The sequence below is a fragment of the Poecilia mexicana genome, unplaced genomic scaffold, assembly GCF_051168715.1.
Source record: "Poecilia mexicana isolate PSO_F unplaced genomic scaffold, ASM5116871v1 scaffold_4, whole genome shotgun sequence".
Classification (NCBI taxonomy): Eukaryota; Metazoa; Chordata; class Actinopteri; order Cyprinodontiformes; family Poeciliidae; genus Poecilia; species Poecilia mexicana.
The window spans coordinates 28,609,541-28,627,524 of record NW_028263373.1 but is presented as its reverse complement, the minus strand read 5'-3'; the positions used below and the strand labels follow the sequence as shown (position 1 = coordinate 28,627,524).

The window sequence follows — 17,984 nt, the reverse complement described above, 5'->3', positions numbered from 1 at the left end:
CAAAAATAAAATCTAAAAAACAAGTTTTGTTCTTCTTGAACATCTCTCTACATCAGTGCAACAGTTTGATCTACAAAATAAATAAAAAGTATACTTTTCACGTCTAACAGACACCTTAGCTCCTCACTGTTAACTCAGTCTCACTTTCCAGCCCTGCATTCAGTAACTTACCAAAGATCCATTAAAAACACTGAGGCAAAAAGCCTAAATGTTTATTTCCCTGTCATATTCACCCGCAAACATTTAACTAAAATATCTACAGATATGCGTTTCTGTCTCTGCCTCCCTCTGACTCTCTGCAGCCTGATGTTCCTGCATGGATTCATGGATTTATAACAGACACTTCAGTAATGTACAGTGTCAGAATGTGAACTAAATATAAAAAGTATGTTTTTATCATACAGAATGAGAATTTACACAACTTAATTTTCAGATGTATACATTATTATTCATCTCAACTCTATTTACTGTGTAGCAAAAATTTTCATTAATTTATTTTTAAACCTCTCCTCAAGCACTTTTTTATTGTCTCCTAACCATTAACCTATGGTGTGGAAATAATGAAAAAAATATTGAAACTTTGAAAGAAATCAACCAGACATCAGTCTCCTCCTGTTCTCCTTTCTGGTTTTATTGAAATTAATATAATGTTTATATCTTCACACTCTGAAACTCCACCTGGCTCTCCTATGTCTTCCCTGACCTGCTCCTCTCATAATAAAATAGTTTATTTAAAAATTAAAAACAGTTAATACATATTTCAATAAACTAAATGAAGACCTCACCAGAGCTTCTTCACCTTTTTTCAACATCATTCTAGCACTGCTGTTCTCCTAAATATATAATATAATATAATATAATATAATATAATATAATATAATATAATATGTAAATACATGTTAAGTGAACGAGTATGATCAGGTGTTGCTCACTTTAAATAATAAAAAGGCTAATTTCGCTGCTGTTTCAGTCTCATTCTGATTAAATAAATCATTGTAACTAGACTAGCTAACTGTTAAACAAAGTTAGCAGTAAAATTTTGGACATGTGACTATCCCAGAATTAAAACGGCTTAACCTAAAATATTTAGTTCTATATATGAAAGTAAACTGACAACAAGACGTTATAACCGAGCGATATTCAACATTCCCGACAGATCGTTTACCTCCTTCAAACGGAGTTTCTGACTCCGTCTGCTGCTGCCTTTACTCTGAGCCGTTCAGAGTGGGGAGGGGCAGGAAGCGCTCCGCTGAATGCGCTGTTGTGCGCCTTCAAAATAAAAGCACGCGAGTGGAAGATTTTAAAATTCTTCGCAACTGCGGTGAAATTATTGGGGGGGACGAATGTGACTCTCTCCAATATTGGGGGGGACATGTCCCCCCCGTCCCCCCCGCTTCCTACGCCTATGGGGATTAGTAACTAAATTCTCCTTGAAAGTGTGTGTAACTTTTTTTTTTCTTTTTAAAGATTTTTAGATATTTGTGAAAATCATCTGCCAATCTGTTTCTCTGCCAGTAGCTCACCAAAGTTGATTGACAGCGCTTTTAGGGGCCCTAAGTGCATTTTCATTTGAGTCCCCCCCCCCCCCCCCAATCAACATATCAACACAAGGTTCTTTATCATTCCCAAGTTAATTTATATGCGTGGCATAGCTACGATACGATAATTAGCATTAGCATCATTTGTAATTAGCTGCATCATACCAGTGCTATGGCTGTTGATTTTAACATTACAGGAGTAGCAATCTAAAAAAAAATTATTATTTGGATTTTGAAATGCATAGTGGTGTTCAGGTGTGCCATAATATTTTAATTATTTGAAACTCAAAGACCAAATTTACAATAAACAAATGAATAAGTTTGATATCTTCCAAATATTTCCCCAACAGTGGGAGCAGCCAATGGCAGGAAGATATTAATCTATTTTTTGTGTGAAAACTATAAAAGAAATATAGAAATCATTTCTTTCAGATAGTTTGTATTATTCATTATTATTCTAAATATAGATTTTTTTCCCCATTATGGTGCCTCCACACCACCAGGGAGGCCCAAATACAAAGCAGCCGCTTAACTCTCAATACCTTGGGCCAGATCTGTTCCCTAACGATTTTTTACTTTAACAACTTTTCACAGTAATATTTTTTTCCCTCATTATTCAGTTTGGATTAAATATCTTTTTCTCCTTATGAATAAACCTATTCGAAATGAAGGTCAGATTTATCACGTTTCAGTTTGAGATGCTGCTGTTGCAATAAAGTATACTTTTACTTTAAGGCACCTTTTTTTCCCCCACCAAAAGTGGCACTATACATAGCACTTACGAATGGTTAATACTCAACACTGAAGGAGCAGCACTTAAGTAAATACATTTAATAAACCTGCGATACAAATATGTTGTTTGCGGTTATTTAATTTCTCCTTAGTGAACTGGACTGACCGAAGTTTGCCATCTCTCTTCATTACACATTCACACTTCAGACTCCGGGTCCCCTTGGAAATCCACTCCAGGTTTTACCCGCTGCCTCTTTTTAAAAACCACCTCTAGTTTAGAGGAGTGAAAAACACACCAGCATTAGGGCAGCAGATGACCCGGCGCAGCAGCGAGGAGCACTCCAGTCCTCTCCCTGACAAACGAAAGGGATGGGGGGCATCAGCCGCAGCTGAGCTCCGAACGGCTGGACCAGGGGGAGCGAGGGGACACAGCAGCTTTCTGCCCCCACTTGGGTGACTTTTTGCTGGATTTCTTATCCCCCTACTCCTCTCCACAACACCATGCCATTTGCCAAAAGAGCCGTGAAGCCCCAGTTACTGTGCAGGTATCGAAGCCCAAGCGAGGTGGTGGAGCAGCAGCAGGAGGAGGGTCTGCTTTTCGAGGATCTGGTCTCCATCAGTAATGTGGCTCTGTCCCGGACCCTGCGGCAGCTGTCGGACCTGGCCAAACATGCCTGCTCCATTTTCCAGGAGCTGGAAAACGACCTGGCGTCCACCAACCAGCGGGTCAGGGGGCTCCAGGGGAAAATTACCCAACTCCAGCAGTGCTGTTCCGAGCTGGACCCCAGACAGGAGGCAGTGCGTGAGTATTGCGCTCCACACTCGCACACGGCGCGCGCGCGTCTTGCTTCTTTCTCTCAGGAGAGCCTGCACGAGGACGCAAGGTTTTCTTTTTCTTTAAAACAACTTTTAGACAAAACCTAAAGAACTTTACCTAACAAATATAGCTAACTGTAAAAAGGTTCAGCTCGCTAAGCTATGTTTTTTTAAAAATTTATATTCGGAGACACGTTGTTTCCATTTTTAAAGTTAATTTTCGTTGTAGCAGTCTTCACGTTTGGTTCGGTGATAGGGGCGTATGACGCTGTTTTCATCTCATGTCAGCAGCTCTTTAAAACCAGCTATTACGCTGTTGTTTCTCTTCCAAAGAACGTCCTTCAGTAGCTCTGTCATTGTGACTTTATAACAAGCATGTGTCAGCTAACACTGCCAAATGACGCACTTCGCTCCGTGCGGGGAAGCGCTTCCACTGGTCCTCTGTTTTTCCCTCTAACTTCATCAGAACTCAGAGCCGGCCCTATAAAACACGGGGCCTTGAGAAGAGTTTGATTCTGCTCTCTTCACCCCCCTAATGTTTATGAACATAATTTTCCAGCTATATGTTTCAACTCTAAGCGTTAAAAAGTAAGGATGTTATGGTGCATTGATTTGTACTAAGAAGTCTGATTTTTGTTTTTTAGTTCCCAGTCAAAAAACAACAAAAACACTGGGGGGAATGATAACATTATCAACAGGTTTTTCAGATTTAGCTAAAATGTTTTTGCAATGTTATTGCTGTATTTTTTTTCTTTAATATTAATAAAAACAATTACAGAGGTCATCAAAAGACACAGACACATGCACAATTTCTTATTTAAATCAAGAAAACGTGGTGTCAATCAGTGATGTTTGGAAATAGTGAATTGAAATGTAAAGGTCAAAAGGTCAGTTCCCCTCCTCTAAATGCTCACACAATGACAAGTCAAAAAAATACACGTCAGTCCATAAATACCAGTTTGTTTGGTCCGGCAGCCGTTTCATTTGGTTATATTCACAAGCAGAACCGCAATTTAAATTTTCTATTTATAAAGTTTTGTGGTTCGTTCTACGTAGCGCCAAGTAAAAGTTGAAGGTTTCCTGTGTGAGAAGTTGAGCGTTCTTTGGGGCTCCTCTGCTGACCTGGGACGCTAAACAGCAGCTTAGTTTGCTTATGTCTCAGGCTGGCTGCCCAAAGTCAAACTCTGTAGTGTTGTAGGAGTTTAATCCTCGCATAAATATATATATATTTTTTTCTTTCTTCCTGCGTCATACGGTGAAGTTCGATTGGCCGATTTGGCAGGAACTCATTACCCTGATAACATGGGAAGGCGGTTGGATATTTATAAAGGTGTGTGTGTGTGTGTGTGTGTGTGTGTGTGTGTGTGTGCGTGCGTGCGTGCGTGCGTGCGTGCGTGCGTGCGTGTGTGTGTGAGCGCGGTGTCCACAGCTTTGGCCACACCCCAGCGGATTTTAACCCACTTCACTTTAGGTTCAGCAAGTCCTTGCATGTTCCCCCAGACCCCTGCTTCCTGTGGTCTCTAAATGGGTAATTTTGCCTTGAGGTATTTATGTGTGGCATGGATAGCTTTCTACTGCGACCCCCCTCCCGCAACTTTAAAAAAAAAAAAAAAGAAAAGCCTGACCCCTTTTAAAGCCAATTTAAACACACTGCTGTACGCAGTCTGCAGAGATTCTTTATTTTGACAGCGAGTTGCTGGTTTGTTTTGCTTGCATGCATAGTTGTGCTGTGATACGCAGGCCGCTAGCGTTTTTGTTCGGTCTTGCAGACTGTTTATGTCTGATTTCAGAGCTGTCAGTTGTTGTTTGTGAGTACTTTCCCTGTGAGGAATCTTGCAAAATTATTTCTGGAAGAGCATACATAAATATTATGCAACGTCAGGGTGTGGAAAGGTTAAGCCTCGAATTTCTGAATGGATTTCTGGATGCGATAGTACTGTATCTCGCGTGCCGTGTTTTTTTTTCTTTCTTTCTTTCTTTCTTTCTTTCCTTTTAACCCCCTTTTGCTTTTAATTGCTATTAATTGTTCTTTTCCTTGTAACGGTGTCAGGCGCAGTCTTTAACAACAGAACCCCGGTCTCATCTGAATGACAATCGGTGTAAATGGAGCAGTCCAAGGCACGGAGGGGTGGGTGGGGTGGGACGTCCACAAGGTGAAATCTAGAGGCATGCACCGCTGAGGAGTTGTTTGTCACTCTGAAGGAGCAGGCAGATGTTAAACCTGCTGTTAAAGCTTTGGAGCTGCTCGTTGTCATAAACAACCTGCAGGTAACATGGAGTTAGCCTGGGAGTGCATCAGATAAACAGCATTTGAGGTGAAGTTAAATATAGCCAAAGGCCATGAGGTAAAATCTACAGCCGGACGTCTTTTTTTTTTTTCCTTCCAAGATGTTGATTTATGTAGATGTTCACATCTGCTTCACCGCTTCTGCTGGATGCACTGCACCTTTTCAAAGTAAAAGCAAAAGCCCTTTTGAGTCAGAACTTAACAAAACACTTTTTGCTAAAGCTACAGAGTCTTTTTGGACTCCATCTCTGCCAGCTCTGCTCGTCTAGAGTGTGAAGGTTTTGATAAAAGTGGTCAAACTGAGTCAGATTGGCGAGAGGACATCTGTGAAGGTTATTATGTAAGTCTTGTCACGGATTCTCAGTTTCCATTCTCAGGTATGGACTTTGACTGGACCATTCTAAACATGACAATTCTTTGATCCAAAGCATTCGATGCAGCTCAGATCAATGCTCCCCTTAACTGGCCCGTAAACGGTGTTGATAGGGTTGGAGTTGTGTCATACCGGGTGTGTTCAGGGTACATTTCGCTTTAATCAAACTCTAGTCTGTCTAGAAAGTCCGTTTTGTTCGGGGAGATGTGGATGCGCAATTGACCTCTGATGAGGACCAAAACAAGCTAACTCTAAAATCCTAGGTTTAGGTTTGATTAAAGTGAACTCTGGAACGATTCGAATGCACATGTGGATGCAAGCGGAGTGGAGACCGCTCCAAAAGCAGGAAGCGAACTATAGTGCACGGCATTTTGGATAAATCCAGCCAAACAAACCAGTGTGTCTAGCGCTAAAGGGAGAAATGGCTCATAGTCTTTTACCAAAAACAAAAGAGAAATCCTACAGCTGCTAAAATCTGACGCTACTCCATTTCTGTTTCCATTTTGTGAAGAAGCAGGTTGCTCTCAGTGTCTGCTTCTGAGGGTTTCTTCTTGTTCTTGGTGCATCGCCACCACAGGGGAGGAGGGGAACAGGTCTGACACAGACCAATGTGAACAGCACCAGCTGAAAATGGAACAAATGTTGCAGTTCTGGTCCCAAATCGAACAGATTCTGCTGGACCATCAGGTGTGAAAACACCCACAGTTTCCATTTCTTTCTTGACTGATGTTCTCTAACAAACCTCTGTCTGAGTCCTTCACAGACCATTTTGATTTGAATAAATTATTCGCATGTTGACTCGGTTTACTAATAAAGTGACTGAGGAAGACAATGGGTTTTTATGGCGGGGGGGTTTCCCCACTGTACTTGCTGCTAGTTTATCCCACAAAATCCATAAAATTTTCAAGAAACATGAAAGTTTGTGGTTGTAATGTGGCAAAATATGAGAACAAAGATAAGAAGTGCACTTTCAGAAATCCAAAAACAAAGTCTTTTCTTTTATCCTCTCTCTTTTTCCCTCACACACACCAAACCAGAACTAAACCCGGCGCCTGGCAAAATCCGCCCCGCCCCCCTGCCGTATGTTTGAACAGCTCTCCCATGACACCCCATCAACATCTTCCCTGGACTACCATCAGATCTCATCAGGCAGACTGTCCCACCTTGGAGTTTCTAGCCGGGTTTCAGGTTACCCTGGCTCAGTTTGGAGGAGTAGCTGTAATGCTGGCAGCCTTCTGGCTTCTCTGGTCGCGCAGCACATGGCTGGCACTTTGAGTGCATTCCTCATGGCAGACTGTGCCCCAGGAAAACAGTAGTTACGCAGCTCAAACTGAGTTAAACTCAACAGCAAACCGGAGAGCAATAATAATTCCTCATCCCTCTGGCGGCTTGTCAGATTCTGCACAGCCATTAAGTAAAGAAAAAAGAAGAAGCAGAGTCTAATCTTGTGATAAGAGATATCTGCGGCGAAACATAAACGATCCATAAAACTGTAAAAGTCAGGATGACACTGAGCTGTTTCTATCTTTGCAGGATGAGTATAAATATGTCCTTGCTGTGTAATTTTTGGAGAGAATTCATGACCTCATGTTTAAGAATAGAGCACCAGAAACACACCTCCTCTTCTGTAAGAGTATTCTTCAGTGAACTCTTAAGAAAACCAGACCTTCTTGAAGAAATGTATATAAAAAATGAACCAAACGATTGAGAACGTTGTCCTGAAGTCACTTGGCAACACCTGTAGTTGCCTATTAATGTCATTCGGTGGTTTTCAACGTGTAGAATCAATGATTTACTCATGTGGGGGCCGGGAGCAGGAAGTTTCTCACTCCATTACTTGAAGGTATTTCAGGGCATCCCTTTGCACTGTTTTCCATCCACCAGATCAGCTCATGAAAAATGACTGAACCTCGTTAAATAATGCGCTGCAGTTACTCTCTACCCCATCATTAGCAGCTCTGTGAGCTTCAGCGCCCTGGAACTCAGAGTTTCCTGGTGTGGACGGCGGTAGCTCTGCTTGCTCTCCGCTCCACAGGAAAGCATGCTCGCTTGCTGACTCTGCCTTCTGAATTTGATTGACCCAGTCCGTCCATTACTGGGACTTTGATGTGCTAAGTGAGGCCGCATCGACGAGTCAATGCGCATTTTATCTGAGGCCAGTGTCAGTCAATGCTGGAGTCATCGTAGAGCTACGGTTAATGTATGTTGTCAGTGAGCGAAATTAAATTCGCATTTAATGGCGTCATATTGGTTGGTAAATAAAAGTCAAACGATCTGTACATCTTTGTTGTTAAAAGACACCCATAAGTATATTTGTACTTTGCCACAAGACATGTAATAAACACACGAAAGTGTGTGAAAAATGGAAAGTTGAGACCAAAACTATGTTTTTGGCCTTTATGTGAAATGGCAGAAAGCACGATACAGATCACTCGCAATAAACCAGCCCCAATGGCATATATATTACTAAACTTCAAAAAGCTCCCACATACTTCATCTAAAGCCCAACAGTCTCGTGGTTATGACCGCTTGTCCGCAACCAGGATACGCAGTCATGGTTGTGGGCCATTTGGATTCGCACACACCTTTCATACAATGATATGAAAGATGACAAGCCTTCTGCTTCAGCGTACGTCATGCCCCTGTCCAGAGACATGGGCATAGACAGACTTTTTGTCATTCAACAGTACATTTTCAAATGTCCATATTGAGCAAAATTTCTGCTGGATTTCCTCTCCCTTCCTGGATCATCTATTTTGGTTTTACCAAAAATATCAGAGAGCGTGCCACACTTATCTGCAGACAAGCCTCCTACGGTTTCTATCCAGGGGTTTTTATCCATTTCACAGTTTTATTGTTGTAGTAGTTATTTTGTGAAAAACTGTCAAAATGTATATAAGTCTGACAAACATCCCTCAATTATATTCATGACTCCTGCTGATAGAAAAACCAGACAGTGGAAGCAGACTATCAACACTGATAACACTGATTCTGGTGCATTTTCACATAAAACACGGTAACAAACTTATGACCAATCGTACAGCACTCACACAGAGCTCTTTCAAAATAGTTCGATTGAGGCCTGGATGGCAGATACCTGTCTGTGAACAAAATGACACAGTTTCCGACACGGGTCTACGTTAGTGATAGCCGATTTCTAAAGTTGGGATAAAGTATGCTGAGGCCTCAACGGGGACAGGGACATGGGTCGGATTTTTAAAACCAAAAGCTGTTTCTGGAGCACCAGAAGTGAACCCAACTTTACAGAGAACATCCTTCACAGCTTAGAGACTGCAAAACGTCTGTGCAGACCTAATTATGAAGTTCAACAGACACAAAGACTTCTAATAACTCACACCAAGAAGATGATAAAGGTAACTTGGGTCTGCAGCCTCTAGCTCTCTTTTCTCTTTCATTAACAGAACCATTTGCATACTTCTGCAGGTTCAGGCAACCAGCTATTGATATACTAGTCTTGCTAATTACAGTGCAGATTTCAAAGTCTTTGCTCAGTCATTCCTGCGCCCTCCCTCTCCATCCTCCCTTTCCCAGGCAGGCAGCGAGAAAACCTCAACCAGCCTTGATGCTGCAACTTGTTTCCTTTCATCTGTCATACGGCTGATGTCACTCCTTTCTGCTTCCTTTTGGCATTTTGTTTTGAACTAAAGCACATTCATTGATGAAATATTAAAAGTGCTGTTGATGTACCGTGCAGGATTGAAGATCTCCCACACAACCAGGGTCTCTGTACCTCCGGTGGATCCCCTGGGCAGCAAATCCAGGCGGTTTCTGCTGAACTGCTCTGTCAGGTCAAGCATTCCAGAAAACCAGTGGCCAGGAAACCACACTGCTGCTTCTTCACTTCCGGGACCCGTTTCCCCTTAATTGGCCCTTAGTGCTTGTGTCATTAGAGGGTTGGAGGGGATAGAAACGAGAGGCCGGGGTTTGTTTATTGAAGGAGTCATTCCCTTCAGATGAAGGGTGAGGCGTTTCAGTGCTTGAGAGAAATGCGTGACTTATTACATCTTGCGTTCCTGCGGTGAGACCATTGACCAGAACAAGTGTTCCTGAGTCAGTTCTAATCCTTTGGCTCACCGCCTGTATATTTTCAGGTGAGTGTGCTAACATTTGGACAAAAGGCGCCTCTCTGCCGGCGCCTGTGTGAGAAGAGTTTCTGCATTTGTAACGTCAGATTCCCTTAGAGGACGACGAGACTGAGTTTGTTGTTGGAAATGGGAGATTTTTTTGTTTTGTTTTGTTTTTTATGTTTTTTGCAAGGTTGCTGAATTCATGGGTCGTGACAGGTTACGTCACCGCCCTGAGGTGTGGAAGTAAAATGTCTCCCCACACATGTAAACTTTACCCTTATTGGAAACATTTCCCCCATCACTCATTGTTTATGTAGTTCTGAGTGTGGGACTGAAACACCAGGGGTATAATTAAAGTCCACACTAAAGTAAAAGGCTGTCTGGGGGGGCTAAGTCATCTACCCACTGACCTTAAAAGCCTGTCGACCTCCTCACCGCCCCCCGACCTCCATCTATACACACACCACCGAAACACAAAAGCTCTTAAACGGCCGCCCCCATTTTTTTCTTATCACCGGCCTGTTAAAGACCTGCTCGCCCAATTGGAGTGGATTTTGACATGATATCGGTTGGCCACAGGTCAGCAAACCTGCAAGACACAGAGCAGGGTCTGGTCTGACTGAACTGCCACCGTTAACTCAATAAAGTAAACAAAGCCTTTGGTTCAGGTTATTACTCCTGACTGGAGACGAAGTGAGCCGTGAAAAGCTCACTGTTTCCTTTCTTACCAAGTATGTTGGCATCTTGGTAAAAAAGATGCCAACATCTTTTATCCATCCCCGATGTTATCATCAACCAATGTTCCAAGCTACAGTATCGGTATCGTATCGAACGTGATAAGGCTGTATCGGCTGAACACCTGTAGCATTAAGCCACGTGAAATAAAACCTTTTTTGACCCCTAGCCATCTGCTCAGTCTTCAGTCCAAGCCCCATCTGGAGCCGCTATTTCTAATGCTGATGCAGAAACGACTCTTGCTTTGCCAAAGATCAAGTTTATTTGCTCTCCAGATCTTAACTTCAGGGAGTTTGTGTTTCACCGCCTCTCGCCACATTCCTTTCCGTGGCAACCTGGAGATATATTGACAGCCGAGATCGACCAAAGAAACCGTAAAAAAACTGTCGGCTGCTCTTTGTTTCACCGCGGCAAGACACAAGCATTTCGCTCTGCTCACGCCAGCTTCTTTTCCTCCCTCAGCCTCTGTACTTGAGGTCATTCGATATCCCCCTCAACTAACGGCTCTGTCACAAAGGCATATTTAAAGGTTATGTAACAGAACTGCGAGTGAATACGCGTCTCTGAATCAGGAAGGGAAGATTAAAAAAAAAAAAAGAAAGAAACGAAGGAAGGCTCTTATGATCTCTCCTGTTCCTGACTGTTGGAGGAGATTAGTAGGAAGCAAGAGATAAAGGATCTTACATTAGGTGACGAGCCACAGGTTTTAAAAATAAAAGCTTTATGGTAAGCAAATCCTCCCCCCCCCACCCCCTGCTCTGTTTAAAAGGCTTTACTCTTTCCAATAGAAACTTAAACCAGAGCAGTGAACCGTAGAACGCTTTACGTCCGCGGCGCTGTCATGTGATTTTAAACTCTTTTGAAAGACACCCTCATGCAACTCCACTGAGCAGACAGAGAACTGAAACTGATATTGAAGCTAAATCCCAGGAAGGAAGCACATGTGGATCTGTAGTCTCTGCCATGCAGGTGTTTAGACTGGGATCTGGGAGGAATGCGAACCAGCCCCCCACCCCCACCCCCCCGCCGCTACGTAGAGCCACACACACCAGCCAGGTTGAGTCTTTTAAAGTTGAAAGAGCCTCTTCATCCATCATCTTGCCATCATGTCAGTGCTGCAAAAATGGGAAGCACCTGTTGGATATCAGGGTATGTGAACATAACTTCACAGGTTTGTTTGTTTTTTTCCCCCTCCTCTGGCACTTAGATTTTCTTTCCCTCTAAAACCGCCTGTTCCCATCTTAATCCCGTTCATCCGACTGGAGCAACAGGTTCGTCCAGATTTGGATTACTGCACACGATGAAAACAAGTTTACGAGAAACGTTGGACCTCAGAAAAAAACACGTAGTAAACGTTAACACGCCGACGCCACACTAACTCACTCACTTGCGGCAACGGTTGAATTATTTATTCATTACATTAATGTGTGAATTCGCACACAAAAAAAGGTCAGTTTAATAGGAAATACTCTCCCCACAGTGTGGAAGCAGAGCCTGGGAGTTTCTGGAATTTGAGTTGTTTTTTTTGTTTTTTTCCTCACCAAGGAGCCATTTAAGAGGGAAATGCTGAAACATGGGGTGGAGACAGTGGTGGTAGCCATGTTGGCCACAACTGTCACTGAAATGTTTTACTGCTGTCTTGCCGTTCCTTCTGCAGTTTCTCTGCATGTGGTGCTGCATTAGCCAAAACAACAACGACTCTAAAACAGGAGCCTCAGTTAGTAGGGATCTCCAGTCGAGTTAAAATTGCCCCTACAGAAAAAAATCCAGATCTTCACTCACTTAAGGCCAAGTTCTTTCTTTTTTTTTTCTTTTTTTGCGCTGTTATCTGCTCCCCGCTGTTCTGGTAGCATCCTGTGGGCCTTCTGTTGTCACACTGATTTGTGCTTTTAGCTCCGGTGGTGTATGTAGGTTGGGACTGACTGGTGGAGTGTTTGTCAGTGAGCTTCAGTGACCTGGATACTGATGTCTCGGCGCGCCAGCTTTTGTCACTTTTACTCTCTCTCTCAAAATATTTCTAATTTTGCCTGTAGAGCCAGCTGCCACAGTTTCATATTTCTACTTCTCAGAAATTCACTAGAGTGTCGTCACTGGCACGAGTGTGACGAAGAGCAGTGAAGCTAACCGTCATGCAGGGTTATGACATGGCGCATGTTTTAGGCCTAGTAAAAGTCCATTCACCACCTCAGCTGAGAATATTTAGCTCTCGAGATTTTATCAGGCAGTAAGTGAAAGTGGAAGTTAAACAACATGGAATAAGCCTCATAAAACCAGATTATTTTACCTTTGAATGTGAAGAAGTCTTTAAGAATGTGAAACGTTGCTTCAGTGACTGAGTATTGATGATTTTGTCTGCTTTTGGAATAAGCAAATAGTTTAAGTCCAGATTTACATACTTTTGATTTTCTTTGCCTCCCAGTCCTCTTCATTGTGCTGAAAAGCCCAAACATGTTCACCCTTGTTTGGCTTTTGCTTCTTCCTTCATTGCTTCCTTTTTAAGGGACCAGTCCCTCGCCATCTACATTCATCTTTTATCCTTGCCAGTAATTTCTGTGCCTCAGCTCCCTCGAGCATTTTTTATACTCTGTTCTCACTCAAAGCTCTCACTCTCTGAGCTTCTGGGTCTCTATCACACTCCCTTTTTTTTCTCTCTCTCTCTCTCCCAGTTTCTTATTTTGGGAATCAGCCAGTCCTGCTCCCAGCAGCCCCACTGGCTAGAGTGCTGGGATATAAAAATGGATGACCTGCCCTCCATTATGCTCCTCGTACAGTCCTCAGCTTGAAACATTTAGCGACCCTAAAAAGCGGTGCTTTCACGCTCGGCGTGAAGATGCGTTGATTAATATTTGATTCAGTTTCCCCGGGCTAACACGTACCTGAATCACACACCTGCCAGGCGCCTTTCTAAATTCAGAATCCAAGCTTTTTGTTTTCTTGGCTTGTGGCTCATCATGGCAGTCAAAATGCCGCCAGCTCAAAATAAAGAATTCATTATATTTCCCAATAAAGCTTTCAGTTTCAGTCTGACCATTTTCACTAAGCTTATGACACAAACTTCCACAGACAGACGGAGACAGAGAGAGAGAGAGAGAGAGAGAGAGAGAGAGAGAGTCTTTACAAGAACAGGAAACTTTTATCACCAAGTTCATTACCGCATTTCCAAAAAGTTGTTCCTCAAGATCCAGTTTCCAGCGTACAGACTCACTGCTCACTGGGGAGCTGGTGGGGACTTCCACTGACATCCGAGCACTGGAAACACTGGACTGAATGAGGCGCTGCATTGTTGCGAGGCACAGTGCAGAAACGGTTAAAGGCCCGCACCCCATCTGTTTAGATTTTGACATACCACGGCGTTTTGGCACTCCAGAACCGTCCTGTTTGGCAAACTGCAGCGTAATCCGCCACTAGAGACTGCAAATACGTTTACTGTACACCCGAGAAGCCAGGGGATAGCAAAGTCCGTCAGTCATCAAGAGCAGGGGTAACACCCACTTGATGAGCGCCATTGATGGCTGGGAAGAGGAGTAGAGGAAAAAAGTAAGACGATATTTTTGGTCAAACCCAGATTTATATCATCCATCAAAATCTGCTGAACGGTCCTTGTGATGCGTTGCCCAGTCTGTGTTGGCAAACCCCTCTCTACACCAGGATCCATTTATTGTAGAACAAGTTGCTGCGAAGTTTAGACTTCATGTCTGGCTTTGTGTGACGCTAGATCACATCAACGTTTATCAGGTTTTCAACTCTTCCTTCGAAAAGCAATCATAAAGTCTGATGAGTGTAATTTGTCCCAAACTTTAACTTTACAATACATTTACACAGTGCTAAGCCCCTTTTGGTCGCTTGTGAGTGAGTCGCGATATTTTCCCGCCCGATCTCAGGGTTTCGGCTGTCTCTACTGCCAGACCCCATGAGAAATAATTGCTGGAAGTAACGTTTTATGGCGAGCCATTCATGGGAAAAGCGAGGGCCGGTGTCTGTGGTTGCGTCACAGGACTCACGAATGGGTCGCCCTGCTTTGGATTAAGGACTTTGTGGAGTCTGAACGGAGTATTATTTCTCTCTGGCTGCTCTGGAGATGGCAGCCGGTCGGGCTGGGCGAGGAGGAAAGCACCCAGAAGGTGTGCCTGGGTCCTTACTAGCCGAGAAAGTCCCCATGTGTTGGCTGCCAGCCTGGAGGCTCGTAAGCGCCGTGGAAGGTGTCTCTCATCAGAGGCACACCCTGTTCATTTAGGAATCTTGCTAAAATCCAACCAGATGTGTCGATTTGTTTCGTTTGCTGTGATTCTTTTTTCGTTTTTTACAGCTCTTGGATTAAGCACTATGTTATTCAAACACACTAGAAGATTTAGACATAGAAATGTTTTCACTCAACCAGGAAAATTGTTTTTGATACAGAATGAGACAGGCATCTCTCAAAAGATAAAATCTTGCAAGTTAAAGGAAAAGTTATTTTATTTTGTTAAAAAATATTTATTTCTCTGTAGTCAGTTGAAAAATGTTTATTGGCAAAAGATCAGTCAGTCTTTGTGCATGTTTTTCACTGGTGTTTTGATGATTTATTGTCGGTGGTGAACTCTCTTTGAGGTTGGAAGGTCTCCTGGCCATCGCCCTAATCTTTAGCTCCCTCCACTGATTCTCTTAAGTTGATTCTTTAAGTTTGCACTCTGGCCTAGCCGCTCCAAAATCCTAATATTAACTCCATTCAGAAGAGAAGCATTGATCAATGCAATCCTTATTGGTACTATAAGCCTACATATGCCAGAGGGATTAATAATTAACTCTGTTTATTAGTATATTTCCCTTAAGGATACACACATCAGTGTGCTGCTGGCCGTCTTTCTCCAGTTTTTGAAAAGCATTCACCTGCCGATATTGACTTTAGCTGATTCTCATGAGTCTTAAAGAACCGCTTGCATAAACAATGTAAACAATTTTTCTAGCTATGCTGTTGCATCTTCATTATTTATATTGGGAGCAGGGGTGATGTCACACTGTGTGCGAGAGAGAGCAGGTGCTGTAAAACAAGGTTCTACTTCTTTAAAACAAAGCTAAAATAATTACAGAGGTGACATTTTAAAATCCTGTTAGCATTTTATTTTAGCAGCTAGCTGGATTAGCCTGGTTGCCACATTGAAAATGCAGACCTTTAATTCTGTGTTTTCCAAATAGAACATGTTCCTTGACAAGCTTGAAAGGATAAAAGCATCATTAATGTAATATGTGAATCCTTCCTGTTATATGTGGAAGTACTTCCTGTTACTTTTGTTTCACTGTTTGCCTCTTTTCCTTTGGCACCAGCTCGGCTCAACTCGGTTCTTAGGCGTGGTGCGTTCACTGATCAGAGAAAAGCCTGGATTATTTCCAACCGACCAGTCACTGCTCAGGCCTGAAAATCAGCCTTTCAGCAGATATCTGTTTGTTGTTTTTTTAACTCGTTTGGGTACTTAGTGGCTGTTTGTTACTGTAGCTTACACCACTGACTAAAGTTGTTTTTTTTATTTATATTAGGTAAATAATCCACATTTATCCGTTTTTATTTTTATTCTTACAAAGTCGTTCCTCCTCTTTGAACACTACAAATTTGACTAGACATCCTTTCAAAGCAGCCTGGGTGACATTTGCATTTAAACTCTGCTACATGTTGCGTCAAACGTGCTCAAATGCAACTCGGCCTTTCCCAAAACCACAGCACACAATCCGCTTTGCACGCAGTTGCATCTGTATTCACAGCTCTGAGAATGGGAGGACATGCAGGGATTTCCGTCCTGATGAGTTCCCACCTGCCACGTTACAGAAGCAGGTGAGCCCTGAAGAGAAAGTAAACAGAAACATGCCTGCATTATGATACAGACTATAAAGGCAGATGAAATGAAAAGCGGGTTCTGAATGACTGGCTGCCTTAAGCAGCCCGACGTTAGAGGTAAAGGTCTGGCCTGCACACCAGCTGGCTGGCTGCTGAGTCGTTTCAGGGGCCCCTTTACCGTTCCAGAGCGGGGCGGGGGTGGGCACCTGTCTATTAGAGCTGGGAGTCTCTCTCCTCCACCTTAACACCAGCCCCAGTGTCACGGGTCTCCTGCTGGGCCGAAGTCTGGTACCTTCATCACCCAGCAGCTCATTACTTACAGAGTCCTCTGTGGCGGTGCTCATTCATCAATGGGAGGTCTCTCCATTCACTTTAATGTCCGCGCTGTTACCTTGGCAGCGCTTTGTGTGAGGGGAGTAATTTCCCAGCTACAGCCACTCGGGGAGGACGCATTCATGACTATTGGTTTGAATTCTTTCACTACATGTGTCCTCAAAGTGTGGCTGGCCCCCATGTCTGTTTTATAGACCCCGCTGATCCTTCCCTCAGACTGAGCGCCACCGTGGCACCGGCCCCTGGCGGAAACGCCTCGTTTAAATCATTTCCATTCGGTTCCCATCGTAAAGCTGTTGTATCATTTGGCCCATGATGAGCCAGCCATTGTTAGCTTGCTCAGGGTGGGCTGAAGAGGTGAAGAAAAATAGTCGTAATTCCTGGTCCTGATCATTCTGAATAGATCTAAAAGGTCAAAAATCGATTTCAGAATGCGTTTAAGTTGTACTTCTTTGCCGCTCCTACTTGAGAGTATAATGTATATTGCTTTATGTGCCAACATGGTCACCGTATAGCATACCTAGCTAGTTCCTTCTGTCTGAATGGAATGAGCTAGCATGAACATGAGGAGAGCGTGATTGTAGAAGATTTAATATAAATGCACTTTGGTTAAGACAGTCTGTATTTTATTTTCAGTCAGAGGTTGATGTAAGGTTGATGTAATATAATTTTGATCTATGTTACTGAAGGTAACATAGATCCTTGATTGTGCTATAAAATTACACTATGTGCCCGGAAAATACACAACACTGCCTCCCTAAATAAATGTTATATTTGTTTACATGATCTTTTCCTCTTGTCAGTCACATCATTTCAACAGAATCTCTAGGCTGTTTAAATAGAAATCAATTGGTTTCCGAAATGAAAATAATTTGACTCAAATCGTGACCCAGAATCGACTCAGAATTGAGTTCAATCACGCATCCAGTGGACTGTCAGGTTTGGGGAGTTGCTCGTTGTCAGAGGTTGCAGCGGAAACCGGGAGCAGACAAGGTGGATCAAAGACGGCTCGGTTCTGATGGAATAACACTTTGTAATCGGGAGCATATGCTGCAGCTCTCAGGAGATCCATGCTGCAGACCGAGAGCTGGGGGTGAACAAGGAGATATGCTGTGAAAAAAAAATTTTGCTGGAGTGTTTTTCAGAGCTTACAATCACAATAAATACCCAGCTGCATAGCCGGGCAGATTACAACGTCTTAGCAGAAGCAACAACAACTTTCTGTGTTTTTTGTTTTTTTTCCGCCCTTGCTCCGTGTGTGGTTTTCTTTTTCAGC

The 17,984-nt window shown here is 43.1% G+C and overlaps 1 protein-coding gene across 1 annotated transcript in view; it reads left to right on the top strand.

Annotated features, from left to right (window-relative positions):
- Window positions 1–2,580: 2,580 nt before the first annotated feature.
- nhsa (Nance-Horan syndrome a (congenital cataracts and dental anomalies)) overlaps window positions 2,581–17,984 on the top strand; it is a 68,214-nt gene continuing 52,810 nt past the window's right edge. The window contains exon 1 of the mRNA XM_014992947.2: window positions 2,581–3,072. Coding sequence (XP_014848433.2) covers window positions 2,772–3,072 — 301 coding nt within the window. The 5' untranslated portion in view covers window positions 2,581–2,771. The remainder of the gene's footprint in view (window positions 3,073–17,984) is intronic.